General features: G+C 48.7%; 1 protein-coding gene across 1 annotated transcript in view; it reads right to left on the minus strand.

The window, feature by feature from the left end:
• NSMF (NMDA receptor synaptonuclear signaling and neuronal migration factor) overlaps positions 1-15,483 on the minus strand; it is a 52,865-nt gene extending 37,382 nt beyond the window's left edge. The window contains 2 exon segments of the mRNA XM_075772245.1: positions 6,217-6,278; positions 15,124-15,483. Coding sequence (XP_075628360.1) covers positions 6,217-6,278; positions 15,124-15,230 — 169 coding nt within the window. The 5' untranslated portion in view covers positions 15,231-15,483.
• Between the last annotated feature and the right edge of the window lie 7,689 nt (positions 15,484-23,172).

Consider the following 23,172-nt stretch of genomic DNA (forward strand, 5'->3'; position numbering starts at 1 on the left):
ATGGGTGCACTGGCTAGAGCAGGTCATTTCAAACAGCACGGCTGAGCGGTTTCTCTTGCAATTTCAGCTCTGAGACCTCCTGTATGCCTGCCACCCACCCTCAGGTGTGCTACGAGGCTGTCAGGTCCTGTTCTCTGCTCCCTCTCCAGGCGTGCATCAGAGCTGTAATGCAAAGCTCCCTATCGCGTCAGCTCTGTCCTTCCCAACGCCACCGTAGCACAATGTGACCCTGCCAGGACAGGGCGCCTGTCCCCAGACACAGGCTGGCAGCTGACCTCGCTGGTCTGCAGGGTTGAAACGTAGTCAAGAAATAGGCATGCTAAAAACCAGGAAAATTGTTCAAAATATTGAAGCATGAGGCAGGGATATAAAAAGGGAGATACAACAATTAAAAAAGGTCATAGTGGCATTTCAGCCATGCAGTAGCTTCAGAGTCAAGTGAGCGAATGACATGCACGACGTTCGCTATGGGATTGCCTGAAGCCTGACCAAAGCAGTCCCGCTGTGACTTTATCGGGCACCCTGACCCCACTGCTCCCAAGGAAGGAACATCACACGTCTCTCTGCAAAGCCACCGAGAAAAGACAAGGGCCGCTTCAGTAAGGGAGCTGCTCTGAGAAAACAGAAGGTCACTTAACTATGACAAAATGGTTCCAATTAGTTTTCTGTGCTGAAATTGGCCTAGAAAAAGAAACCAAAGACGCTGTTGACATCGTGCCTCATAGATGAGTAACCTTTTTGGTCAGGCCTGTAACTTTAATGTGAATAGATGAAATTGTTACTGTGGGACACGACCCAAAGGAGCAAGTGGCAGCTCTACTGCTGGCCTTAGCATTTCCATGCTAACACCGTGACCTATGTTTTCATTCACTTTATAAGCAAACAACATATTCCATGGCAAGTTTTTAGGATACACCCACACCACACCTGTGCTAGCTGATCCTGGAAGCAGCCTGAAACCCTCAGAGACGAGATTTCACACCCCTGCTCTGCCCTGACCTCAGGCTCCCTCTGCAGCACAGGCTCTTTCTAGAAAGGCCACCTCCACTGCTTGAGGCCAGCCACACGACATCAGCACAGGGATACACCGAGAGCGCCGGGCCAGATGCACTGCGGGGGTCCATCCTGGGGACAGGATAGATACCCTCTAGAGAAGGCAGACTTGGTGCTTGCCCTGAACCAGGCTCCACTGGCAGCTCCACAGTCTGAACGCTGGCAAATTGAAGGTCCCTCTCAGAGCATTGTATAGCTGCAGCCTTACTCCATGGCTTCATAAAAAGCTCACAGGTCACTTGCTTGGCCTGAAGCACCTGCAAAGCCTCATGATGGAGTTTCTCAAGGCCCACATCAGTTGCTGGCAGTGTCAGGAACCTCCTCCATTGCATGGCTGCTGCCCTGCACACACACTCGCACCTCTCTTTTGAAGCAACAGAAGCCCACAGTGCAAACACAAGCGGTTGTTTCAGTGCAGTCTCTGCATGTGGCACAGCAGCCTCTGCAAATGCGTTTCTCTCCTGCCAGCACTACCCATTGCTATTTGGCCTCAGGAAGCTCACAAGCGCCACCTTCTTACACACCCAGTGTTTTCACTGATGACTGAAACATCATGCAAAAACAAAGAAAAGAAGTGAAGATGAGTTCTTTTGAGTTTAAAAAGAAGCTTCTTCTAGTTTCCGGTAACTATCCCCTTTGGTTTGTACTGATGAAAACCAGGCAGAGTAGCCATGCTGGTTTTGCAAGAACCACAAAGAATTTGGATCAAGACCCGCCAGACAGCTCTGGCCCAAGGCCCATCACTTCTGCAGCACCAAGCACACCTTATACTTGCTGGGATCTGTCCCTTTCTCTTGCTTCTGGAGCCCTGGATGTGCAGCTTGCCCAGAGCAGCCAGTCTGCAGCAGGCAGACCAGCACTGCATCCCACAGTGACAGCCCCAGCACTCCAGCAGCAGTAGCTGCCCTCCAAATAACCCAACCGAGCAAAACAGAAATTGCCTGATAAAAAAGTACCAGGAAAAAACCCAGTACAGCTCCCTTCCTTTCCTCAGCAAAGGATCCTTGTGTCTGAATCCCATCTCACCGGGATGCATCACTGCTTCCCCAGACATAAGTTTCTCAAATCCTCTGCTTGCTGTCATTTTTAATTTCACTGCCCCGTGCCCTGGATATTTTTTTCTCTCAAAGTTCCAGTACATGGACATAAAGAAATCTAAAGCAGTATCTCAGCATGGGGCCTCTGACACCTAAGCCGGGAGAAGGGGACTCTGGGAATGTCTAAAACTCCCTATCCCGTGAGCTCTGGTGAGACTCCGAGTGATTATTTCTTCTACATTTTGCTCTCTGCAGCCTTTTTACACTTCACTTTCACAACATATCAATCCTTTTCCCTGTCTGTCTTCTAGGTTTGTCCCAAGGGACACCTACTCCCACACTAAAACCACACCATAGACAAGATGAAAAGTCTTTGGAAGATACCAGAAAACTGTAAGAGTCAGCTAGGACTCTGGCAACCTTGTAGTCAGAAGATCACTCTTCCACGTTCAGCGTTCATTCTTGGGAACCTTCCCAGACCTTCAGCCTGCATGAATAAGTCAGCAATCAGAGGCAGGAAGAGAGCAGGAGATGCATTACCACCTCAGCACCAGCTCCCTTAACAGATCTGAGTCCTGCCAGCTGCAGCAGTCCAACCCTGCTTTTTTTCTAATTCCTCAGAATATCTCAAAGATCAGGAGAAAAAAAAAAAAAAGAGTCCATGGAGACTATCCCTTCATCCTCTGCCAGCAACTCCTACCCCATCACCAGGCAGCTCCCCTGTTCCAAAAGGGAAGCAAACAGAAGAAAAATCTGAATTGCCATCATCCCTGCTATAACCTCATAGAACACAGTCAGTGCACCCTGAGAAGAGGTAAATGTACCCCCCCCAGTCACCTGGAAAAACCTCCTCCAGAAAAAGACATCGAACAGTTGCATAGGGATAGTCACACAATGTTTCTGAGCCATGAAGTTCTCAGACCTCACATCAGGAAGAATCTGAAGTTGTAGCCCATAATATTTACTCTTCCTCCCCTTTTTCTCACTACATGTACACCCTGCAGCCCCCTGCAATCCTCCCTACCTCCTGCTGATGTTCAATTCCATACTCACTGCCCTAGTGAAGGAAGTGGAGCATGGACAGACTACAATCTTACTGAAAACAGAAGGTAAACAAAGCCTTGCAAATAACTCACCCCTCATTAAAATGCTCGGACATGGCGGCTGGCCTGTATCCTGCTGATACACAATCCCTCTGTAGTTCTTCATTACCACTCCTCAACTTCTCAAAGACGTTCTGGCACACACATACACACAAGCTCTCCAGAGGAGCCACCAGAAATAGACTCTGGGGTGTAAAAGTTAACACCAAAGAATAAGATCTTTGATCAGTTGTGGAATGTGCAGTAAGAGGTGGGATGCAAAAGCTGTTATACCATCGCCTTTCCTTGGAGTAAAGGGACTCTAAAGATAAAAAAAAAAGTCAAACCAAAATGGACGATTCTCAGAGAGCAAAGTGCAGCAGGAAGGGACTAAGTCAGGGCAGTCTCTGCACACTTGGCCTCTCCATCCAGATGGCGGGGCTGCTGTGCCTGCCTGGGGTGTTAGAGCTCCATCCTTCTCCAGAGGAGTTGAATTAGCAGGTAAAGCAGCAGCAGAACTGGCATCCCAAAGATTCACACTCCCTCACTTTCTGCACGAGGATTGTCCTCTGCAGGGAGAGAGGAGGGTTCTAGCTCCTGGATCTGCAGACGAGGAGGATCCTGCCCTTCCCTCCTCCATTTAGGCCTCCACTGTCCCACCAATGGCTCTGCCGCCTTCCTGCTCCTCAAAGGCCACAACCTTTTTCCCTTACTGCATTCATCAATAACTTTAAACCTTTCTTCAATCTTTTTTTTTTTTTTCTGGACTATGAACTACTGAAGTCAAGGCCTGCTTCCTTCCATTCACATTTAGGCTAGAGCCTTAGCCCCAGCTGCAGTCTGCTGGCTGTGCAGGGAGCATCCACACATACAGCTAGGGTTATCACAGCAGAAAGCAGGCCTATCCCGCCAGGTAAAGACACTCATGGTGAAAGCCCAGAGTGCTATGAAGAGAGACATACATGCACTGAGGACTCGATTCTTCTGTGTGCTGCACTTTTTGGACCTAAGCCACCAACACATGGAAGTAGGAATTTAACTGCAGGGTAGTGGTGGGCTCGTGCAGCCGTAACACTGCCTATCCCTGGTCTCTCCAGCCAGCCTGATGAGTTGGAGCAGATTCACGTTCTTCTATATATATGCTACATCTTCAGCTTAGGCAGAAGAGGCCCTTCATTTGTTTCACTGGAGTCACTGGATGAAAGCTAATCGTACAGGTTAAGCACTCTGCTGAGCCAAAGGTGAAGTGTTCAGCAACATGTAAAAGCGATACTAAGACACACAGAATTTCTGCAGGAAGGAAAGAGTTGACTTCTCTGTTATTGGACTACTGGGACGAACAAAAGGGAGCAAAATTTTCTACTCTTAACATTTTTATAGGATAGCAACCTTCCTACCATGGTTATTTATAAAGAAATGTTACAGACAGTGTTAAATTATACACTGCAGAATTTCAAAAGATGACTTAAAAATGATGATTCTCTTTTTTTCCTCTTCTATAAACACAATCATTTCTAGGGAACTTTATTTATTTCCAAGTAAATACTTAGGGATCCCATAAGGACTGTGGTCCACCCACGTGTACCCCTTGCTGCTCGATTCTCATCTGCAGCAACTACATTTGCTTGGATTCAATTACGATCTCAAGCCTGATACACCAAGGGGCAGTGGGTATGAGGCAGCTTCCCCGGAGAGCATACAGGTATGTTACAACCACAGAGAGGGCTTAAGCGCTGGTCTGGGGAGCCCGACAGCAGCACATTATCCAGGAGTCACATCAGCTCCATTTCCACATTCTCCTTATCCACAGTGAGCGAGAGGAACAAGCAAGTAGGAGCACCCATAAGGCTGGGTAAAGCAGCAGGTTTGTAAGTACCTCACAGACGCTTCATCTCAGCTGCATTAAACCCCAGCCTTTTTCTGCCCTTCCCTTCCTACCACCATGAGGTGTTTTTAGGCCAAATATTGTAAGTAATATGTCACCAGAGTTTCTCATGCCTGAAAAAAAATCAAGGAAAACTGCAGTACATCATTGTTTTAAAGCCCTTCCATTCGCAAAGTTAGCACAATTCAGCCAAGGTCAACTTGAAGGTCATTAGAACAGATCCAAGAAAAAAGGTAGGGAATCATTGCACTGGCTGTCCAACACTAGTGTGATTGGGCTTACTCTTTTAGCAAAAGGCATTTCCTGCCCGTAGGGTTTTAAACATACACACTTACGGTTTACATAAAATAATAATATCACTCTACATTATGTTTTATTTAATAATTTTATCCTCTGCAAAACCGTTTAGTGCTCCAGAACAATCTGCTACTTGTTCACACAGGAATTTCTGTGTATTCCACAGAATTTTCTAGAGGTTTTGTAGCAAATTTATTGTCTGCAAAATGTTTTCTTTCCTCACAGAGAAGACATAGACCTGTTAGAAGTCAAGGGAGTTTCTCTCATGGTCTCTTGCCCATCAAGCAGAACTCATCATAGGCTGACAGGGGCAATTTCTGCATCTAAAAAAATGACACATTAGCTAGCGCATGTTGGTGTCCTCAGCTAGACAAGACAAACCTCGTTTAAGCCCTGTTGAAGGAAGCCCTGGGAATAAATCCATAGGTTACCTCTGCCAGCAAAGACAGACTGCTGCACGTACACTAAGCCCATCAGTTAACACACTATAACTCACCTTTTTTTATTCCCCAGTGAAAGCAAGACCTAGGAGCGACAAACCAGCGCAGAAGCCTTGTGCAGTGCAGACTCTCACTTCCCAGCTGAACTTCTTCCAAGGACATCTGCTCTAGGGGTGGATTTATGACAGGGCACCTGTCCACTGAAGCTGAACTTGTCCCCACAGCCCACCCCACCCTTGAGTCACCAAACTGCCTTTTCTGCTCAAGGGCTTCACAGATCCAGAGGGTGACTCCTCCTGTCTCTCTGCTGCTGAGATCTCACACTAAGCCTTTATCATAAATAAATGCATTTTCATTTTAAGGCCTATAAATAAATAGGTGCATGCATATACGGATATAAACAAGGCATGTCATTCTCTTACCTGAGCCGTTTCTACCTTCAGGATGGTTTTGTGAAAGATATTCTCCGAAAGCCCTTGCCGCTCTGCATATCCAAGCATCACAGAAGGCAGCAAAGGAGAGAAAGAAAGAGATGGGGAATGGTTAAAGGCCAAGGAAAAAAAGGAACAGTTCAATATTGACACACTGCTGTTTTCCTGCAGCTGCCTTTCCCTCAGCTTCAGGTCACACCACTTTAAACATGCTGCAATAGTAGAGGGGGCTTCCTGGTTAACGTGCCTCAGTTTTCCCCTGGCCAAAGGGAAAAATAGAGTTGGACTACAAGGCCACGACTATTTTAGTCTTTAGCTTCTGTTAAAACAAGAAAAAAAAAAAAGAAAAAAAAGAAATGCACCTGCATTAAACTTGGCCTTGTTTCTGTGGTGCACACAGGAACTGGATTGTTGTCTCTAACCACCCTGTTAAGCCCCTTCCAGTAGCCCAGGGAAGAAGGTATCTCCACCCCAGTCCCAACCATCACCCCAGCCTTCTACTCCAGTTCTGAACGCTCCTGTCTGTGAGATATCACAGCTTAGATGTCAGTGCTAATACCCATTTTACCTACCTTTACCCTACATTCTCAAGCACCAACTATGTCAGTATTTGGATGACTGGACAACCTTAATTGAGAGACACCCACAACACCCCGCAAAAGCAGTTCTTGGTTCTCTGCTGGATTTAGGTCCCATGGATGACTGAGATTTTACTGAGATATACTAAAGAATCAACTAGGCAGGGTGAGCTCAACCCTTATCACACATCAAGGCCTACATAAGGGAGCAAACCTATGAATATTCCACCCTGGGAAAAGCTTTCTGCTTGCAACCCACACAGGAAAGGAATCCTTGGTCACAGCATGCATTCCCTGGTATATAGCAAATACAATCTCCAGTCTCCTATTGCTAGGACATTTGTAACGTCCTGCTGCTGTGCTTGTTCTCCTGTACCCAGACCTGTGACTCAAGAGAGCTAATACCAGCTTTTCGCCAGCCATCCATTTTCCCCAGGTTTGTAGAACAATCTCTCCAAGCTCTGTAGCATCACGATCAGGCTGATAGTTGCCAATTGACAGTCCGGGGTGGAGGCTCCCAAACAATTAAACGAAACAGCCACTCACCTCCTTGCCAAGCCAAGCCAACAAAACCCAGCAGCCAAAAACCCGGCAGCCAAGCACTGTCTGCCTGCAAGCACACCAGCATCTCTTGGGGGAGGAGACAAAGACTTGCCGCAACAGGGAAGACTCTCCATACCAAGGCATCACGTCCACTGTCCTCCTCCTCCTCCAGAGGTGCTCAACCTCAGAACACCCTTCTCCAGTTCAAGCTGCCACAAAAGGCTACACTCATAACAGCCATTAAACACCTAAGTGGAAAACAGCTTTGACCTCCAAAACAACCTGCTTTGCTCCTATGCGACAGCATATCCCAACCTGTGTAGCCAGGATCTTCCCCCACTGCATTTATACACCTCCTCCCAAAGGGAAAAGATAACAAAGCTACGATGTACCTCCCAGCACAACTAGAGCTGGAAGGAGTGGGGAAGTCCATTTGTCATACACAGCCAGCAACAGGAGATCGATATGACGATGAAGAAAGAGTAATTTAATCTCCCTGGGACTAAATTTCAGCACAGCCAAATGCAAAATGCTTTAGAACAACGCAGCCGGAGCTGAGCAAGAAGCAAGGTTTAACCTTCTGCATCATTACAGGCTAACATACCAGGCTGAGGTTTTTTCTGTTTCTAGATTCTTGCCTGTCTAGTACCAGACTGTACCTTTAGACACTAGCCTGGGGTGGCAGTTGCCCAAACTGTCTTCCTCAATGCCAAAGCACCCCCAGAGATGGTTACACAGTGGCTCTGTCACACAGGGGAGCTGCACAATTGGTACGCAACGCCCACTATGAAGAACAAAGAAATGACCACCATCATGGTTCACCCATACAGGGGGACAAGCACCTCACGAATGTTCCTTGCACCCACCACCTTTCTGTCTGGGCAAAAGGCAGGACTTGGGCCTGGGGCAACACTCAAAAAAAAGTTGGGAGCTGGAGTGTGGCAGCTTCAGGGAAGTGGTTGAGTCACCATCCCTGGGGCATTTAAAAGATGTGTAGATGTGGCACTTAGGGACACGGTTTAGTGGTGGAGTTCACACTGTTACGTTTACGGTTGGACTCAGTCTTAAAGGTCTTTTCCAACATAAATGACTGTATGATTCTATGCAGCTGCAAGAGCACTCCTGAGCTACTCCTGCATGCCATCTTAGAGGTGGTTACGGCTCAGCCAGAGTCAAGGCTGATCTCACATAGCACTGGCAACAGCCCCACTTTGAGCAGATGGCTGGGCTTGAGACTTCCAAGATCTCTTCCGTCAAGACTTCTGAGACTCCAAGTCTTCCCACAGAAATGTCTATCCTTGCAAGGCATCATCACCACCATTCACAAACAGGGCACTTACACTCTTGGGAAAGACTTGGAAGCTTCTGTGGTGCAGAAGTCATTTCATGCAGAAAAAAATAACAACAAGCAATTTCTCAGGTAAATTATAGTGAGAGAACATGGTGATTTACACAAAAAAATGCTGAAATATGATAAAATTTAGTCTGTAACTAGTTCAAAAGCTCCAAGAGGATGTTAGCTCATCTATCATTCTCTCCATTCAACTCTCTGCCAATGCCTGAAGCTGATTTGTCTGCCTTAAAACCTGAACCAATGCTTCACCCTTAGCTTGCAAACCACAGGCTCAAAAAACCAATACTAAGCACTTCCTAAGACTCAAACCGCAAATGGCTAAAATGGAGCCAGAGAGAAGCACTGCCACTTTCCATCCCACCTTGTTCCATAGCGAAAATAGCGTCACTCAGAATAAGAGCCTGAGTTTAAAGGTGCTGCAGTGTCTCCACCCTCACTCTCTTGTTTCCCCAAGAAGATGCAGCAGGAGGATAAAATCCCACATGCCAGAGCTCCCAGACCTCTCCTTGCAGCTCAGAAGCACAGTCGAGCAGCACAGAACTACTAAAAAATGTTGTTGCCTGGCCCAGGCTGAACCTGCAGTTCTGTCGCTACCGTTCTACTGCTCAGATGCTGCAGGCCAACCCAGAAGCAAACAAACGTGGATGCTTGATCAGAGTTATCTAGCGACAGCTAATAAGGCAATGATGCCTGCACAGTACAATGTGCAATGGGGGTTTTCCAGCCAATTACACTGCAAACTTCAGACTAATCTTTTGCCTATTATCTCAGTGGTTCCCTTCTCCATTCCTGCTTCGCAAGTGCCACCGGCTTTTCCTTGGCTGGGCCTCAGCTGATCTCCCACCGATGTCTGCATGTGCCCTTTGCCAAGGGGACACTGCCGGCCATGCTAGCTCCGTATGCGTAGTCTCCCCTTGCCAAGCCCTTTGTGCTTCTGAGCTGCCCTCACTGCGCTCACAGTCACTCAAGTTTACCAGCACCCGCCAGTATCGTTAACGTGCCATTTACCCATTGACTTGATCAAAATAAAGTCAGAGCAAAATTCAAACAGATGGTAGCTGCTCTATTCATCCCATTCTTTTCTATTTCTTTTTCAACACACTGTATTAACACAAGTCATGCAATCATAGTTTTCTCTCAGGTCAGTTTTGCCTCCATGATCCCACGCAGTTCAAGTCCCATGGAGCCTAGCGATGGCATTGGACAGAAAACCCTTCACCTGGGCTCAGAGCAGGGACATCTCAGGATAACTTAACTGGCAAGAGATAAAAAAGAAAACTTGTTTCACATAAATGAGATGAAGTACAAGGTGCCTTACAGATACACGGGCCGATGAGCTATAACCCTGAGTGTGTGACACTGCAAAAGCCGCATACAAATGAGCAGGTATTACTGAGAGGTAATCAGCTGATGACATGACAAGTTTAGCCCTGACTCATCTAGAGACAGGTTTTTATTTTTGTGGCAGATCAGACCTGCATGTTACACAGACAGCACAGCTCGATTTAACAAAAGCACATCAACCAGGGACCACGGCCTTGGTACACCACGCTACTGAGTTTAACCAGTAAAGACAAGACTGCCATTGCCTCAGAGAAAACACCACCATCTTCTCCGGCTTCTTCTCCATCCAAATGACTTCAAGAGTGCAGAGGGTGGAACAGGGTAGCACAACACAGGCAGCAAAGGTAGCTGCCCTTCTGAGGGCATTTTTCAGTGCTTGCTGCACATTAGATGTCGAAGCCGGACTCAGGTCTGGAAGAGAAAGTGACCGAGATTTTGCAAAGAAGCACAGAAGGTCTAGACATACATCTGCTAGAAGGAGGAGAGCCGCCAAATATCAAAGATCTCAATTACAATGTGATGAGCATGGAATAGCCTTCATGTCTCTGAAATAATCACATCAACAGGATAAAAGGGGCCTTGATGCATGCTAGCATCTATGAGAAATTGATGCACACAAATTTATGCAATCCACCAAACTGACGCTGCACCGAGTGAAGAAATGTGTATTGAAATACTCAGAGAAACATGAAAGACCCGAGAGAACTCCATTTAGAGCACAGCAGCCAGCTAAGCAGAACCTGGACTATTCAGGAGCATTATATGGAAAAAGAAAGAATACCCCTCACCTTCTCGTGTTCCTTCAGAAGCACTGCCCAGAGGAGTTGCAGCAGGAACCTGTCGTGACAGCATCTGACAGTGCTGCATCTCAGGAAAACAGGAGAGAAGGAACTGCCTGCATCATCAGGACCTACGTCCTCCTACAGCAGCAATCCTGCTCCTGTCACTAAGCAGAGAGGGGAACACCACCAGCATATCTGTAGTTAACAGCTCAGTCATTAAAGACTGTTGACACCTACGTTGTTTAAACCTAATAGTACCAATACTCAGAAAAAAAATTAGTTTCTGAAATATCTATGTAGGGATAGCAGCTGGAAAATTTTAACTTTTAAAATTTTAAAATTCTCACTCTCAAAAAAAGGAAATCGGATGTCAGCAATGGATCTTAAAGTCAAATACTCCATAGTCCTGGAGGAATTTATAGTCACAAAGCTTGGACAGGAGGAGAGAGGACAGAAGAAGAAGAAGTTAAAACAACAAGGTAATTCAAGCGTGAGAAAATTCATACCACTCGCAGGAAGATTCACGAGCAGAAAAAAGGAATCTAGACTCCATGAAGAACCCCGATCTAAACCAAAAATTGCTCACGCAGTAAGAAACCTGGGATAAAGAACGCATTCAAGTACCTTGGCATTTTTTCAGTCCAAGATTTACTTTTTCACAGCAACTAACACTTCGTGGCCTTGTTTAAACCCACTCTCTAGCCCTCTCTAGTCAGTAGAGAGGGAATGAGAGCAAATTCTTATCTCTCTGTGAGGTATCTTGGACTAGACGCCAAAGTCCTGAAATTGGGTAAGACGAACCACACTCTGGACTCAAATATTTCTTGTGCTAACTATATCAAGGAGAGATGGTTCTGGAACGCCCTGCAAAAGTCCCATGTCTGTTTACTTGCACTATCGCACGCTCTCAAAGAAAAGCTGTAGCCCAGAGTAACACAAAGCAGAGCTGCAGAAAAGGACTTACTTTATTTTGAATTTATATTTGGGGTGCCAGCATTGTTCTGTAGGCAGCAAGGACAAAGAGAGCCCATTTCTGAAGGCTTTGGTTCATCTATGCCCTTGAAAGCGTGCCAAGGAAGCCAAGGAGCATGTGTCAGACACCATGTGGGCCAGGACCCTGAAGAGAACCCACACGAGCCCAAACCACAGCAGCCTGGGAACTGTCAGCAGAGGGGCAGCACCAAGGTCATGACTCAAGGACAACTGCGTCATCCCTGCCTTCAGCACTTGTGCCCCAGGAGCTGCAAGGCAAAAAAAAAGCACACGTAGGAAGGAAAACACAGCACGACAGTGAGATCTCACACAGGAGCACTTCGAATTTTACCAAAGCAACAGCACTAAAGCCACAGTCACTTCCCGGGTGTCGTACACAGAACCAGCGCACAGTTTGCTGCAACTCTCTCAAGAGAGGACAAGACCACAGAGACCAAAGTTGGCAGCATCGCAGATGCTCTCAACAATGCTAGCACAGAGCAACTATGTCATTATTTTGTAAAAAAGCTATTTAAAAGACCTAGCACACAACAAATTGCATGGAGCTTAATTAATTCTCCTGGGACAGGAGACTCCCCTGAGTCGCTCTGCAGAGATTTTAATTTAAGAATCTAGGGAGCTTGCACCTTCTGCTTAGATCACTTTACTCATGATAGCAAACAAATGATGCTCAGTAAGACGCTCAAATGCACACACACACACTCCAGCCATGCATAATAAATATATATCAGCAGCCACTTGGACTTGCAGTGAGTTTCAGGAGATGCTTTTTCTTTCAAAAAGAAAAGTCAAGAGAAATATGAACAGGACAGAGCTCAGGAGGTGCGGAGAAACAATCCCAGGGCATCTTCTCCTGCAGCACGAGAACAGAATCCCACAGCTGCCTACACAAAACGCAGGGGACCTGATCATTGCAGCGGTGCTACCCACACAGGCGATCCAAGTCCCCAGCCCTCTTGGGAAGGACAGAATAGTCTATCTCTGTAACCTTATTTACTGTCCTGCAGACTCCTCGCTGTAGATAAGGAACAACAGGGGTGATACACGGAGGAGGACCCAGGGCAGAGCAGAGGAGCTGCGTGCGATGTGCTCCGGGAAGCCCGGAGGAAACCTTTCAGTAGGTGGGTCATCACCACTGTAGAAATCCTGATGGTGGCAGAGACCACATGAGGCAGGGGCTGAGACGAGCCTGGAGCGGCAGGCTGGAAGCACACTGGCAGTGCTTGTCCCCACCAGCACCTTCTTCATGCAAACAGGCAACACGGGGAGCCCCTTCAACAAGTTCTCTGCCCTCCCCAAAGACTTTTTCAATTAGGCATTTCTAGTGCAGAGCATGAACGGGGAGACACATAAGAACACCTGTCTACGTGACCAGACACTCCTCAAGGACTTCATGTTCCCCAGCCCAAGTCCACTCAGCTAACTTTTCTGGTCAAACCACCACAATTCACACCACCGAGAGAGACACCTCAGAGCTCCCACATAACAGCAGCAGCAGCTTGTCAGTAGTTACGGCAGGTATGTAGCAAACCGTAATCCCAGAGACACCTCCAGGACTCTACACAGTCGATACTACTTGAGTAGCATCTGCTCATGCTGATGTGGGCTAAAAGGCTGTTGTGTTCAGAACACATCAGTCACTCTGAAACACCCACATTACCATTTGAAATCTTACCGATCACCAAATACGTTGTTTGTGTGAATGGCTGTCTAATCCTACACCCGGAGCCCCAGTACAACAGTTATGGTGCATTTTGTGTCATTTCTGTATACCCACTTGGCTGACATCTGCCACTAAGAATCCCACTTCCAGGTCTCTGAACGCCGTCGAAAGCGCTCGCGTTTTCCATACTGGTTACGCACAGGTGCATCCTAACGTGGGGAAAAGTTCCAGGTTCTGCCCAGACAGCTTTCTCCAGAGGCACTCCAGACATTGAAGGATCGATTTCTTTACAACATAAACAGGCAGCAATATACAGACATCTTTGGATCTCTCCACTTCAAGCCACAAGACTATCTTTCCTCCCGGCACAGCAGAGATGCCATAATGCTGAGTTAGTCACAGTCACAGAGAGGTGACTGAGATCTCGATCCGTGCTGCTGAGAGTCCTACACATGACTCCAGGTTATTCTAATGCAATTTTGTCTAACACAAAGGAGATGTTATATAATGCAGCTGAAAAGTTTATTTCTTCCCATTTTTTTCAGCAGCAAAGAGTCTAGATGTAGCAGAGACACTGACAGACCTACCCCTTCATACGACTGTGCTGTAGGAGCAGCTAAAAAGCTGTGCCAATGCCCCCAAAGAGTCACCGGATGATTGCCGTGACACTTGCACTGCAGCGTGGGAGAAGGGTCGTTTCTATCTCTCTGGGCAAAGGGTGCTGTAGCAAAGCTCATCTGTAATTAATAGCTTTTTAAACCCAAAACCAAGCAAGCCGCAAATACATTTTCTAGGATCTCCCACATTTGATACTAAAAAGCACTGGGACCAGACAATAAGTGAAATCCTACACTGTAGGACAAGCAATATAAAAATGTAACAGGCACAATACAGAACCCAAATCTTTTTACTGGTCAGTATAGTGGCTTGGGACACTGCCGGAGAGGGCAGATGCGGTGGGTCCAGATTTTCATGCAATAGATTTTCCATTCAAAGGAGCGAGATCCCTTGAAGAAAGCTGCTGACTTTGCCCTCGGACACACAGATGGTATTTCAGCTGATGAGAAACCTCCGAGCAAACTGACCGCGCTTCCAATTCCCAAAGATTAGAAAGATCCAGCCCTGACAAATCCACTTCTGACCTGCTCCTTGCCAACCTAGCAAATAAAACCTGCGGAGGATGTTAGCCAGGCTGGCAGCAAGAAGCGGGGACACCTTCGGACACAAACCACCTCTCCAGAGGCTGAGGGTCCGCCACGTGAGGGGGAACACGGTCGTCCACAGCCACCCGCCGGCTGCTTTTGGGGGGCAGCCAGCAAAGGGGACTCGCCGGTGGCGTCCCGTGGGCGCAACCCGGGGTCCCTCCAGGCGCTGCCATTGCCGAGACCCGGGGGGAGAGCACCCTGCCTCGGTGGCCCTGCATAGCTGGACGTGCCACTGCCTCTCCGGCCCTGGGGGACAAGCCCCGGGGTCGCGCCCCGCAGCCGGCCGCCTGGGCTCGTCCCGAGGGGCTCGGGGCCTTCCCCCCTCGCTCGGCGCCCCGCGGGCAGAGCCCCCAACACGGTCGGGGGCGGGCAGGGTCCCCGGCACCGCGGGGCTCCCTGAGGCGCCGCCGGCGGGGCCCGCTCCCCCGGTACCCACCTCACTTTGGCCGCCACAGACGACATGGCCTCGTTCCTCAGAGTCTTCCTTTTGGACACGGCTGTGCCCATATTCGCGCGGGGAAAAGCCACCGGGGGAGCGCTCATCGCACGACCCCGCGGCTGCCCATGCCGCGGCGGGGCCGGGTGCCGGGGCGCACCGCCGCCGCCCCTCGCTGCCGCGTTCCCTCAGCGCCCCGCCATGCCGCGGCGCCCCCCGCCCCGCCCCGCCGCGCTGCCCCCGGCGAGTGCTGCGTTCCGCCGCGACCGCTGCCTTCTCATTGACTGCGGCAGGAGGGAGGGCCCGGGCGCGGCTCACCGCCCAGGAAGCGCCGCTATATTTGGCCGGCGGCTCCCTCCTCCGCCCCCGCCTCCTCCCGGCTGACATCATGGCGTGCCGGCCGGGAGGGGGGCGCCGGCCCCGCCTGAGGGGCCGCGGGAGGCGGTTAGCTCAGTCTGGCGACCCCGGGGGAGGGCGGTTGTCCCCCCGGCCCCGCGGCGCGGCCATCGGAGTCCCGTGGTGCTGCCCTCGGTTTCTGCCCGCACCTGAGGTGACTGCCCAGACACGGGCGGTGCGAGGGCGGCCCGGGGGGATGCTCCCTCTGGGCTCCCGTCAGGAAACAGACCTCCAGCCTGCAAAAAAAGCCATCATTTTGACATAAAACTATAGCCTGCCTTTGATGGAACTGCTGAAAGGTTTTATGCACGGTTTATTTTCCACAGCTGGGTGCTCTCTTGATGGCAGTGGGTGGGTGGGTGCACCGGGGTCCCACTGCTCGCAGAGTGGACGCGGTCACCAAGGTTGGGCTGTCAGGGTTTGAACATGGTGTCTCTGAAGGACTGACACAAATGTCCATTCTCTTGCACTGGCTTTGTCCCCTCTGCCCGCTGCCATGGTCCTGGTCCCAGCCCCAGGGCAGCACTGGAGCTCCCAGAGGTGACTGGAGGCACCGGAGCCGTGAGGCAGAGCTGGGCGTCCAGACACCTCCTCGTCCCCAGTGCCACCTGCCAGAGCAAACACCCTCCTCGAACCCAGCATGTGGAGCCGATCGGCTGCTCCGTCAGCCGAGCCTCCGGGGATTTTCAGTTCATAGAATCACAGACCTGCTTGGGTTGGGACCTTCGCAGATCACCTAGTCCAAACCCGCGCCACGGGCAGGGACACCCTCCACTAGCCCAGGTTGCCCAAAGCCCCATCCAACCTGGCCTTGAACACTGCCAGGGAGCCAGGGGCAGCCACAGCTTCTCTGGGCACCCTGTGCCAAGGCCTCACCACCCTCATCCTAAAAAATCTCTAAATCTATTCTCTTTCAGTTTAAATCCGCTGCTCCTTGTCCTGTTCTTACGGGACCTGGTAAAATGCCTTTCTCCATCTTTCTTGCAAGCCCCTTTATATATTGAAATGCTGCTGTAAGGTCTCCCTGGAGGCTTCTCTTCTCCATCTGAACAACCCCAACTCCTTCGGCCTTCCTTCACAGCAGAGGGGCTCCAGCCCTCAGATCAACTTTGTGGATGTAGGTTTTGATCCCTAGAAGGGTTTGGAAAAGTGCTTTTCCTTGAGAAAATATTTTCTAAATCTGCTTTCAGGGCACCTGAGTGAGTGGGGGCAGCAAGTTTTTAAGTATTATTCACTATATATACAGAAGAAGCACTTGGTCAGTCCCCCTGGCTCTGCCAGCGAGTGCACAAATCCCTGGAATTCAGAGCCAACTCATTCAACAATATTTGACAAAGGCAGAAGTTTCATAGATAATTAAACTTCTTAGAAGCTTTGTGAAAAGCAGCAGCTGAAGGAGGGAGTGACAGGCAAACAGACACACCTTGTCCTGTCTGTACCTGGGGACGGCTGTAGCAAAAGCTCACGTTTCACTGTCCTTCAGAGACCCTGCGGAGAAGAGACTGAAAGTTTGGGGAAAGCTTCTGTCCTCTCTATAGACTCCGAAGTCAAATCTGCAAGAAAACGTATAAGGATTTGAATAAATTAAGTCTAACTACTTGATCTGTTAATCTACAAATTGAAAAAGAAATTCATGTAGAGAGCAGAAAAAAAGATTAATAAGGTACCCAACTACCCTGTTGTGTGTGGACATAAGGAGCAGGATAGAAATACCTCATCAGCTGGGATTTTATCATACACTGGGGAATTCACTGTGAATAACTGAGGTACACCTCAGTCCTGTGTGTTGGAAGCAAGTGTGGTAGAGCTGATGCATGCTCATCTAATTCGATGCCTAGCCTTGCTTTGCACCACTAGAAACACAGACACAGACATCTGAAGGTGCACACACAGACAAAAGAAGGGAGAAATACATGGGAATACTTTAAAAATGTCAGCTTGAGCCTTTTCACTGTGCTTTCACCCTCTTTTTCTGGTGTAAGTAGAGGGGAAAAATGCTCTTTAGTTTTATGTTTAAATATTTTGTCAGTTGTAGCAAATGCTATTCTTTAAAAGTGAAAAAAAACCCCTAACCCAAAAATAACAGACAAGTTTACTCTATCCCAAACATGATCCCCACCAGATCTACCTGGAAACACCCCAAAGTTGCTCACAGTGACATTTTTCAGGTACAAAACAAAACCCAGCATCAGTGCATTGGATTTCTTCCCACAGAAGATGATGATGACTCCCATTAAACTTCAACTCATGACTATCCCCCCGCCCCCACCCTGGTTTTTGTTGCACAGTCATGTCACCAAAGAGTTCCTACAACAGAAACTGAGAGAAAATCCATCTGGTTTTAGGGAGCACCTTAAAAGAACTGTAGAGAACTTGAGCCATGCAAGCAGTTACAGTCTCAGTGAAACAGTGTCCAGTACTGTCAGTTCCCAAAATTAAAAAAGCAGGGATGCCTCCACCTTCATCCTGTTCTCAGACCACTCTCTGCCACATTTGTGCCTCTTGAAGCTCTCTCAAACTCCCCCATGTCCATTCCCCAGCAAGGTCTTGCTCTTTGAGGCTGGGGAGCGTCCAGCTCAGTGTAGGGCTCGCTTCAAAGGCACATTGGCTGCTCGGGGCTTGGCCAGATGAGTTTTGAAGACCTCCAAGGATGGAGAAGCCACCACCACTCAGGTCCATGTCCCAGGGCTGCACCATTCTCACAGGGAAAGATTTTTTCCATATATAATGGGAATTTCCCTTTTTGCAACAGGTGTCCGCTGCCCGTTGGTCTGTGTTTCTCCCTGCCTTTGGGTTTCTCCCAGGTATTTGGGGGTCTGGGTTACCCCAGTGTGGCAGAGAAGAGGAGGCAGCGGGCTTCCAGCTCATTACAGCTGGAGAGATGCCTTTGCTTCATGCTAGGAAAAAAGTCAGGCGAGCCAGGCAGACTGTTCCCCATCGCTTCTCCATGGCAACAGGCCTTCAGATGCACGCACATAGGCAAACAGGCCGGGGAAGCAGGTCTCTCCGCCTGAACCCCCACTCAGGGGGCTCTCTCTGCTGAGCTGATGTCATCCTAGGGGAGCACACCCCAAAACAGCTTCCAAAATAATCATAGCTGGTCAGAGAAATGCTTCCCTCCTTCCTCTGGTGAAGGTGCAATATCCTGAAGCCCAAGCCAGGCAAAATTCATCCTGGCCACTGATGACTTATGTCCATATAAATGTGTCACCTTAAAAAAAATCTGGTATCTCAGCATCCTGTCAAACCAAACAGCACATCTCTGCCTGGTGGGAAACCCAGAGCCTTAGACCTGGTTAGGTCTAGGTCTCGGATCAGGCTGAGATGAGATGGCCTGATGATTCTCAGACTTCAGGGATACAGTCTTTTTTTTACGTTTAGAAAAGCCGGTTTTGTCTAAACAAGCAAAGCAATGTGTATCCTGACAATTTAAATGCAAAAAGAGAAATAAGGCAAGCCGAAACCAGTTACAGGAACAACCTGCAAAAGGCAAAGCCAAATAATAATAAATACTTCTTCAAACACATCAAGCGCAGAAAGCCTGTTGGAGTCTGGAGAGTCAGAAGTTGGCCACAGCGCAAGAGGAGCATTCGTAGGAGATAAGGTCAGAACAGAAAAACAATGAATCTGTTGCATCTGTAGTCAGTCAGGAAAAGCTCAGAGAGGTTCCTGCGCCAAAAGTCATCTTTATATGGACGTGGCATTGGATTTGGCTCATATTCAAGTGTCAGCAGAAGAAGTTGAGGAATAAATAGCCAAACCAAAGAGCGCAAATTCACCAGACCAAGATGGTTCACCTAAGTGCCGAGGAACTCAGAGATGAAACAGTTTAATTGCTTGATTGTAGCATGTAATCCCTGTGCGTAACATAGCCTCAGTGTCTGAGAGCTTCAAGGTGACAAATGGGAAGGGTTTGGGGTTATTACAGACCATGAAGTCAGAGGTCCCTCCTGGGCAAACTGATTGACATTGTAATAAAGAATACAATTAGTGCATAGTTGGATACAACTGAAATACTGGGAAGGAAAAAAAAAAAAGTTCTTCCTTGAATAAAAGAATGCTTCATAAATCTAGTACAGTCCTTTAAAGGAGTTGATAACCCTGGATTGCCAAAAGGTCTGTTGCGGGAGTTTCTTACAGAAACGCAGCTACCACGGGATTAACAGAAAAGGCTTGAAATAGCTAACTAACTGGTTAAAGGATTCTCAAAGAGTACCTATCAATAGGCAGGCTCCTGAATGGAGGGAGGACTTGAATGGCGTCCCACAGGGACCTGCACTGGGGTCTGCTCACTTCAGCATATTCAGAAATAATCTTGAAAAGGCATTGAAAAAAGGGTGACAAAGCTTGCTGATGATGCTAAAAGGTATTCGGGGTCATAAATACATGAGACTCTGTAAAGAATTGTACAAGGACCTCATGATAGTGTATAGCTAGGTAATAAAATGTCTCAGGACATCCAGAGCAGATGATTACAAAGATAGGCACACAGAGAAAAACAATCCCAACTTCAGGGGCGCAGTACTGGGCTCTGCCCTTACCCCTATCCTCAGAAACGGCCTCTTTTTCTCCCAGGCTCGTCGGAATATCATCCCCACGCAACCTGCATTTGTGCCTCACACACACTGGCCGTGGGCTTTGGAGGCAGTACAGCCCCAGGGGGTAAAGGGAAGGGACTCAGACGCATCGTAAGCATAAAACCAGGATGAAGCAGGATGTGTAACCGGCCATGTGAGATGATCGTAGTTTATTTGGTCCAAATCGAGACCAGGATCATTTGTGGCCCTGCAGATAACACACTCAGTGATTTAGTTACTGGGAAGGGCAGAATAACAGGGTTAGCAGTGTGGAGGGAGGTGTGGGACCCCCTCCCCAGGGACATTTCCCAGGGCTGTGCATTAGGGCCGCAGAAGTGGTACGGAGAGGACTGGCTCAGGCAGGGACGTTTTTAGCCCCCTGCCCTCTGCTCCCATTGTTCTGCACAAAACAGCTGGCTCAAGTGTGATGGTAATGGACAGGCAAAGCACTGGGCTGAAAAGAGAAGACAAACTGATGTGCCCACTGTCCATAAACACGGCGTCCCAATTCAGCTCTTCTGATGAGTCACGACAGCCCTGAAAGTTGGCGAGAAAACCAAGACGGTGGGAGAGCTGGAGGAGATGTCGGGGTTTATCTGTGTGGCTCTGCTAGGAAAGAGTTGGAGGACAACTGTTATGGCCAACTGCACTAGGAAGCTCAAGGTCTCCCAGGTACCAGGAGGTCACTCAAATATCATCTAGGCACCTTCCCGCTTGGCCAATTTAGTCACTTCAAGATGTTGCTGTTGAATTCATCGATTAGAAGCTTCCCTCTTATGAGGCACTGTAAGAAAGTAACTTTCCCAACGCTGGCATAATTAAACTTAGGCAATATATCACAGAAGCAACATCAATAGCTAACCAGTTGGAGTAAGCCAAGAATTATGGGTTTGCTTTAAGTGGATTTATTTGGATGGAGCTGTTCTTAAATGGCCAAGCATTTGACATCAGAAAATAAGAGCTTGTTCAAACGCAGTCCCAGAGATAGTCCTGATCACTGGATGAACAGTTCTTCTGAACCAGCTGGGATACGGAGCCCTCAGATCCAATGTTTGGCCAGCTCACCCCCCCAGCTATTTTTAGTAAAGGACCTAATCAGTAATTATCAGGGCTGGATTCAGCCTCTCAGCCTAGCTTTCTGTTACGTGACATGTCCCAGCGCCGATGTGCTAATGAGTGTGGGAGAGGAATTCAGACACTTTAGACCCTGATCCCGGGGTTACCTGTGCTCAAAGATTAAACCCTCTCCTCCACCCTCCTAAGTCACTGCACTTTCCCAAATCTTCTAATTTTGCCAGCATTATGAAGAAGCCAAATATTATTTTATATTATCTGTCTGCTCCTGCACAAGGCAGCAAGGTCCCTGGCAGGGCAAGCCAGAAGCAGCCCTGATCCAAACTGGAGATTTGGAAGGGAGGATCTGTGCTTGCCTGGGGGTGGTGGATGTGGAAAAACAGAGCCTTTCTATCTCAAATTTGGAAAAAACAACATTGAAAAAGGCCTTGGAGCTTTACTTCCCATGCAGAGCCATAGTTTGGGGGGGGTTGAGGGCTGGTGCGCTCTCTTGGGATGAGTGCAGCAGCCCATTAACAGCACGTACCACCAACGCTCAGGGCCAAGCCCAGCACTTGCACGGGCTGCTGCTCCCTGGGCTGAGCTTCTTGCACGAGGGGGTTTCCCGGGCATTTCCCTTGAACCCCAGCCGCAGAGCCCCTTCGTCAGCCCCTGCTGTCCTTCCAAGCTGGATCAGACAATGACTCAGAGCAGGAACTCTTCCAAGTCTAGTCCAGTGGCAGCAGCTTGGCTTCCCACTGGGAGGCTCCCATAGCAGCACTGAACTGGCCTGGGTCTGCCCAGCTCTGCAAGAACAACCTGACCAAATTTTGCTCTGGCCATTATTTGGAGAGATGGGAAGGTGATGACACTGTGGGATTTTTTTTTTTTTTTTTGGGTACCTTCTTGCTGGGAGTAAAGCCTCAGCAGCTTTCTCTGAGCAGACATTAGAGATGGGGAGGATGGGCTTCAGCTTGGCACCGTCATGCAACAGCCCCTCTGGCCGGGCAATGCCGTTCCCTGATCCCGCTGCACTGCAGCACCAACACGGCCTGTCCCTAGTGGGAGGCATCACACTACTTAACGAAAATTATGTTGCTGGCCTTTTCATTATGTTGCCCAGCAAATGTTCCCATGAAATATAGACCTAATTATCTACCCACATTCAGATTACTCTAAGATGCAATTTCCCTCTACTCTGTGGACTTTGCTTTCCTTCTGTGGATCTCATGATTGAAATACACTCAATTAGCTATTACTCTGCTGGCTGAAATCTTGAGCTGCCTTCCCGGCAAGGGTGCTCCATCCAGGTCTTGCTGGCATTACAACAGCCAGGTGACACGAGCTCACATGCAAGCCACAAAGAGGTGTCACCACCCAGCCGTGCCTGTTCTTTATTAGATTTGTATTGCAAATGGGAAGCCTAGTCAGGACTGAGGGCTTGAAACGCGAAGTATTGAGCAAACCTGCCTTAAAACATGGCCCCAGAAAGCTAAATCATTTTCTAAACGCAAACCGTGCCTTGCGCCAGGTAGACTGGAGCCAGGCAGACTCAGTCCCGTGCATACCCTCGTTAATATGCATGCATGCCAATTCATTAAGTAATAACTGTGATAATAATGACGATAATAATAATACAGCTCAGACACTTAAGGGAGGACAGAAGCATATCCAACCCCACCAACTATGTAGACCTTTCCATCCTTTCCCAAATCCCTCTGTCCTTTCCCAAACGCCACCTTGAACGCAGCTAGAGTGTTTCCCATCGCTCCTTCCCACCCCCTGCATTCCCGGCCATGCCGTCACCCTCTCCATCTCGTGCCAGCAGAAGGCCTTTGCTCCTTGCTGCCGAGTCAGTTTTCTGGCCTTTTCCTCAGCCCAAGAGCACCTGAGCACCAACACTGGGCAACCATGCCCAAAGTCTGTAAGGTTCAAAGCCAACACAGGCAAGCGGAGCTGCAAAACGAGCCCAAACAAAGGAAACGGCACCAGCGTGGGACATTGCTGCGGCCTGTGCCCGTCC

The sequence above is a fragment of the Balearica regulorum genome, chromosome 20, assembly GCF_011004875.1.
Source record: "Balearica regulorum gibbericeps isolate bBalReg1 chromosome 20, bBalReg1.pri, whole genome shotgun sequence".
Classification (NCBI taxonomy): domain Eukaryota; kingdom Metazoa; phylum Chordata; class Aves; order Gruiformes; family Gruidae; genus Balearica; species Balearica regulorum.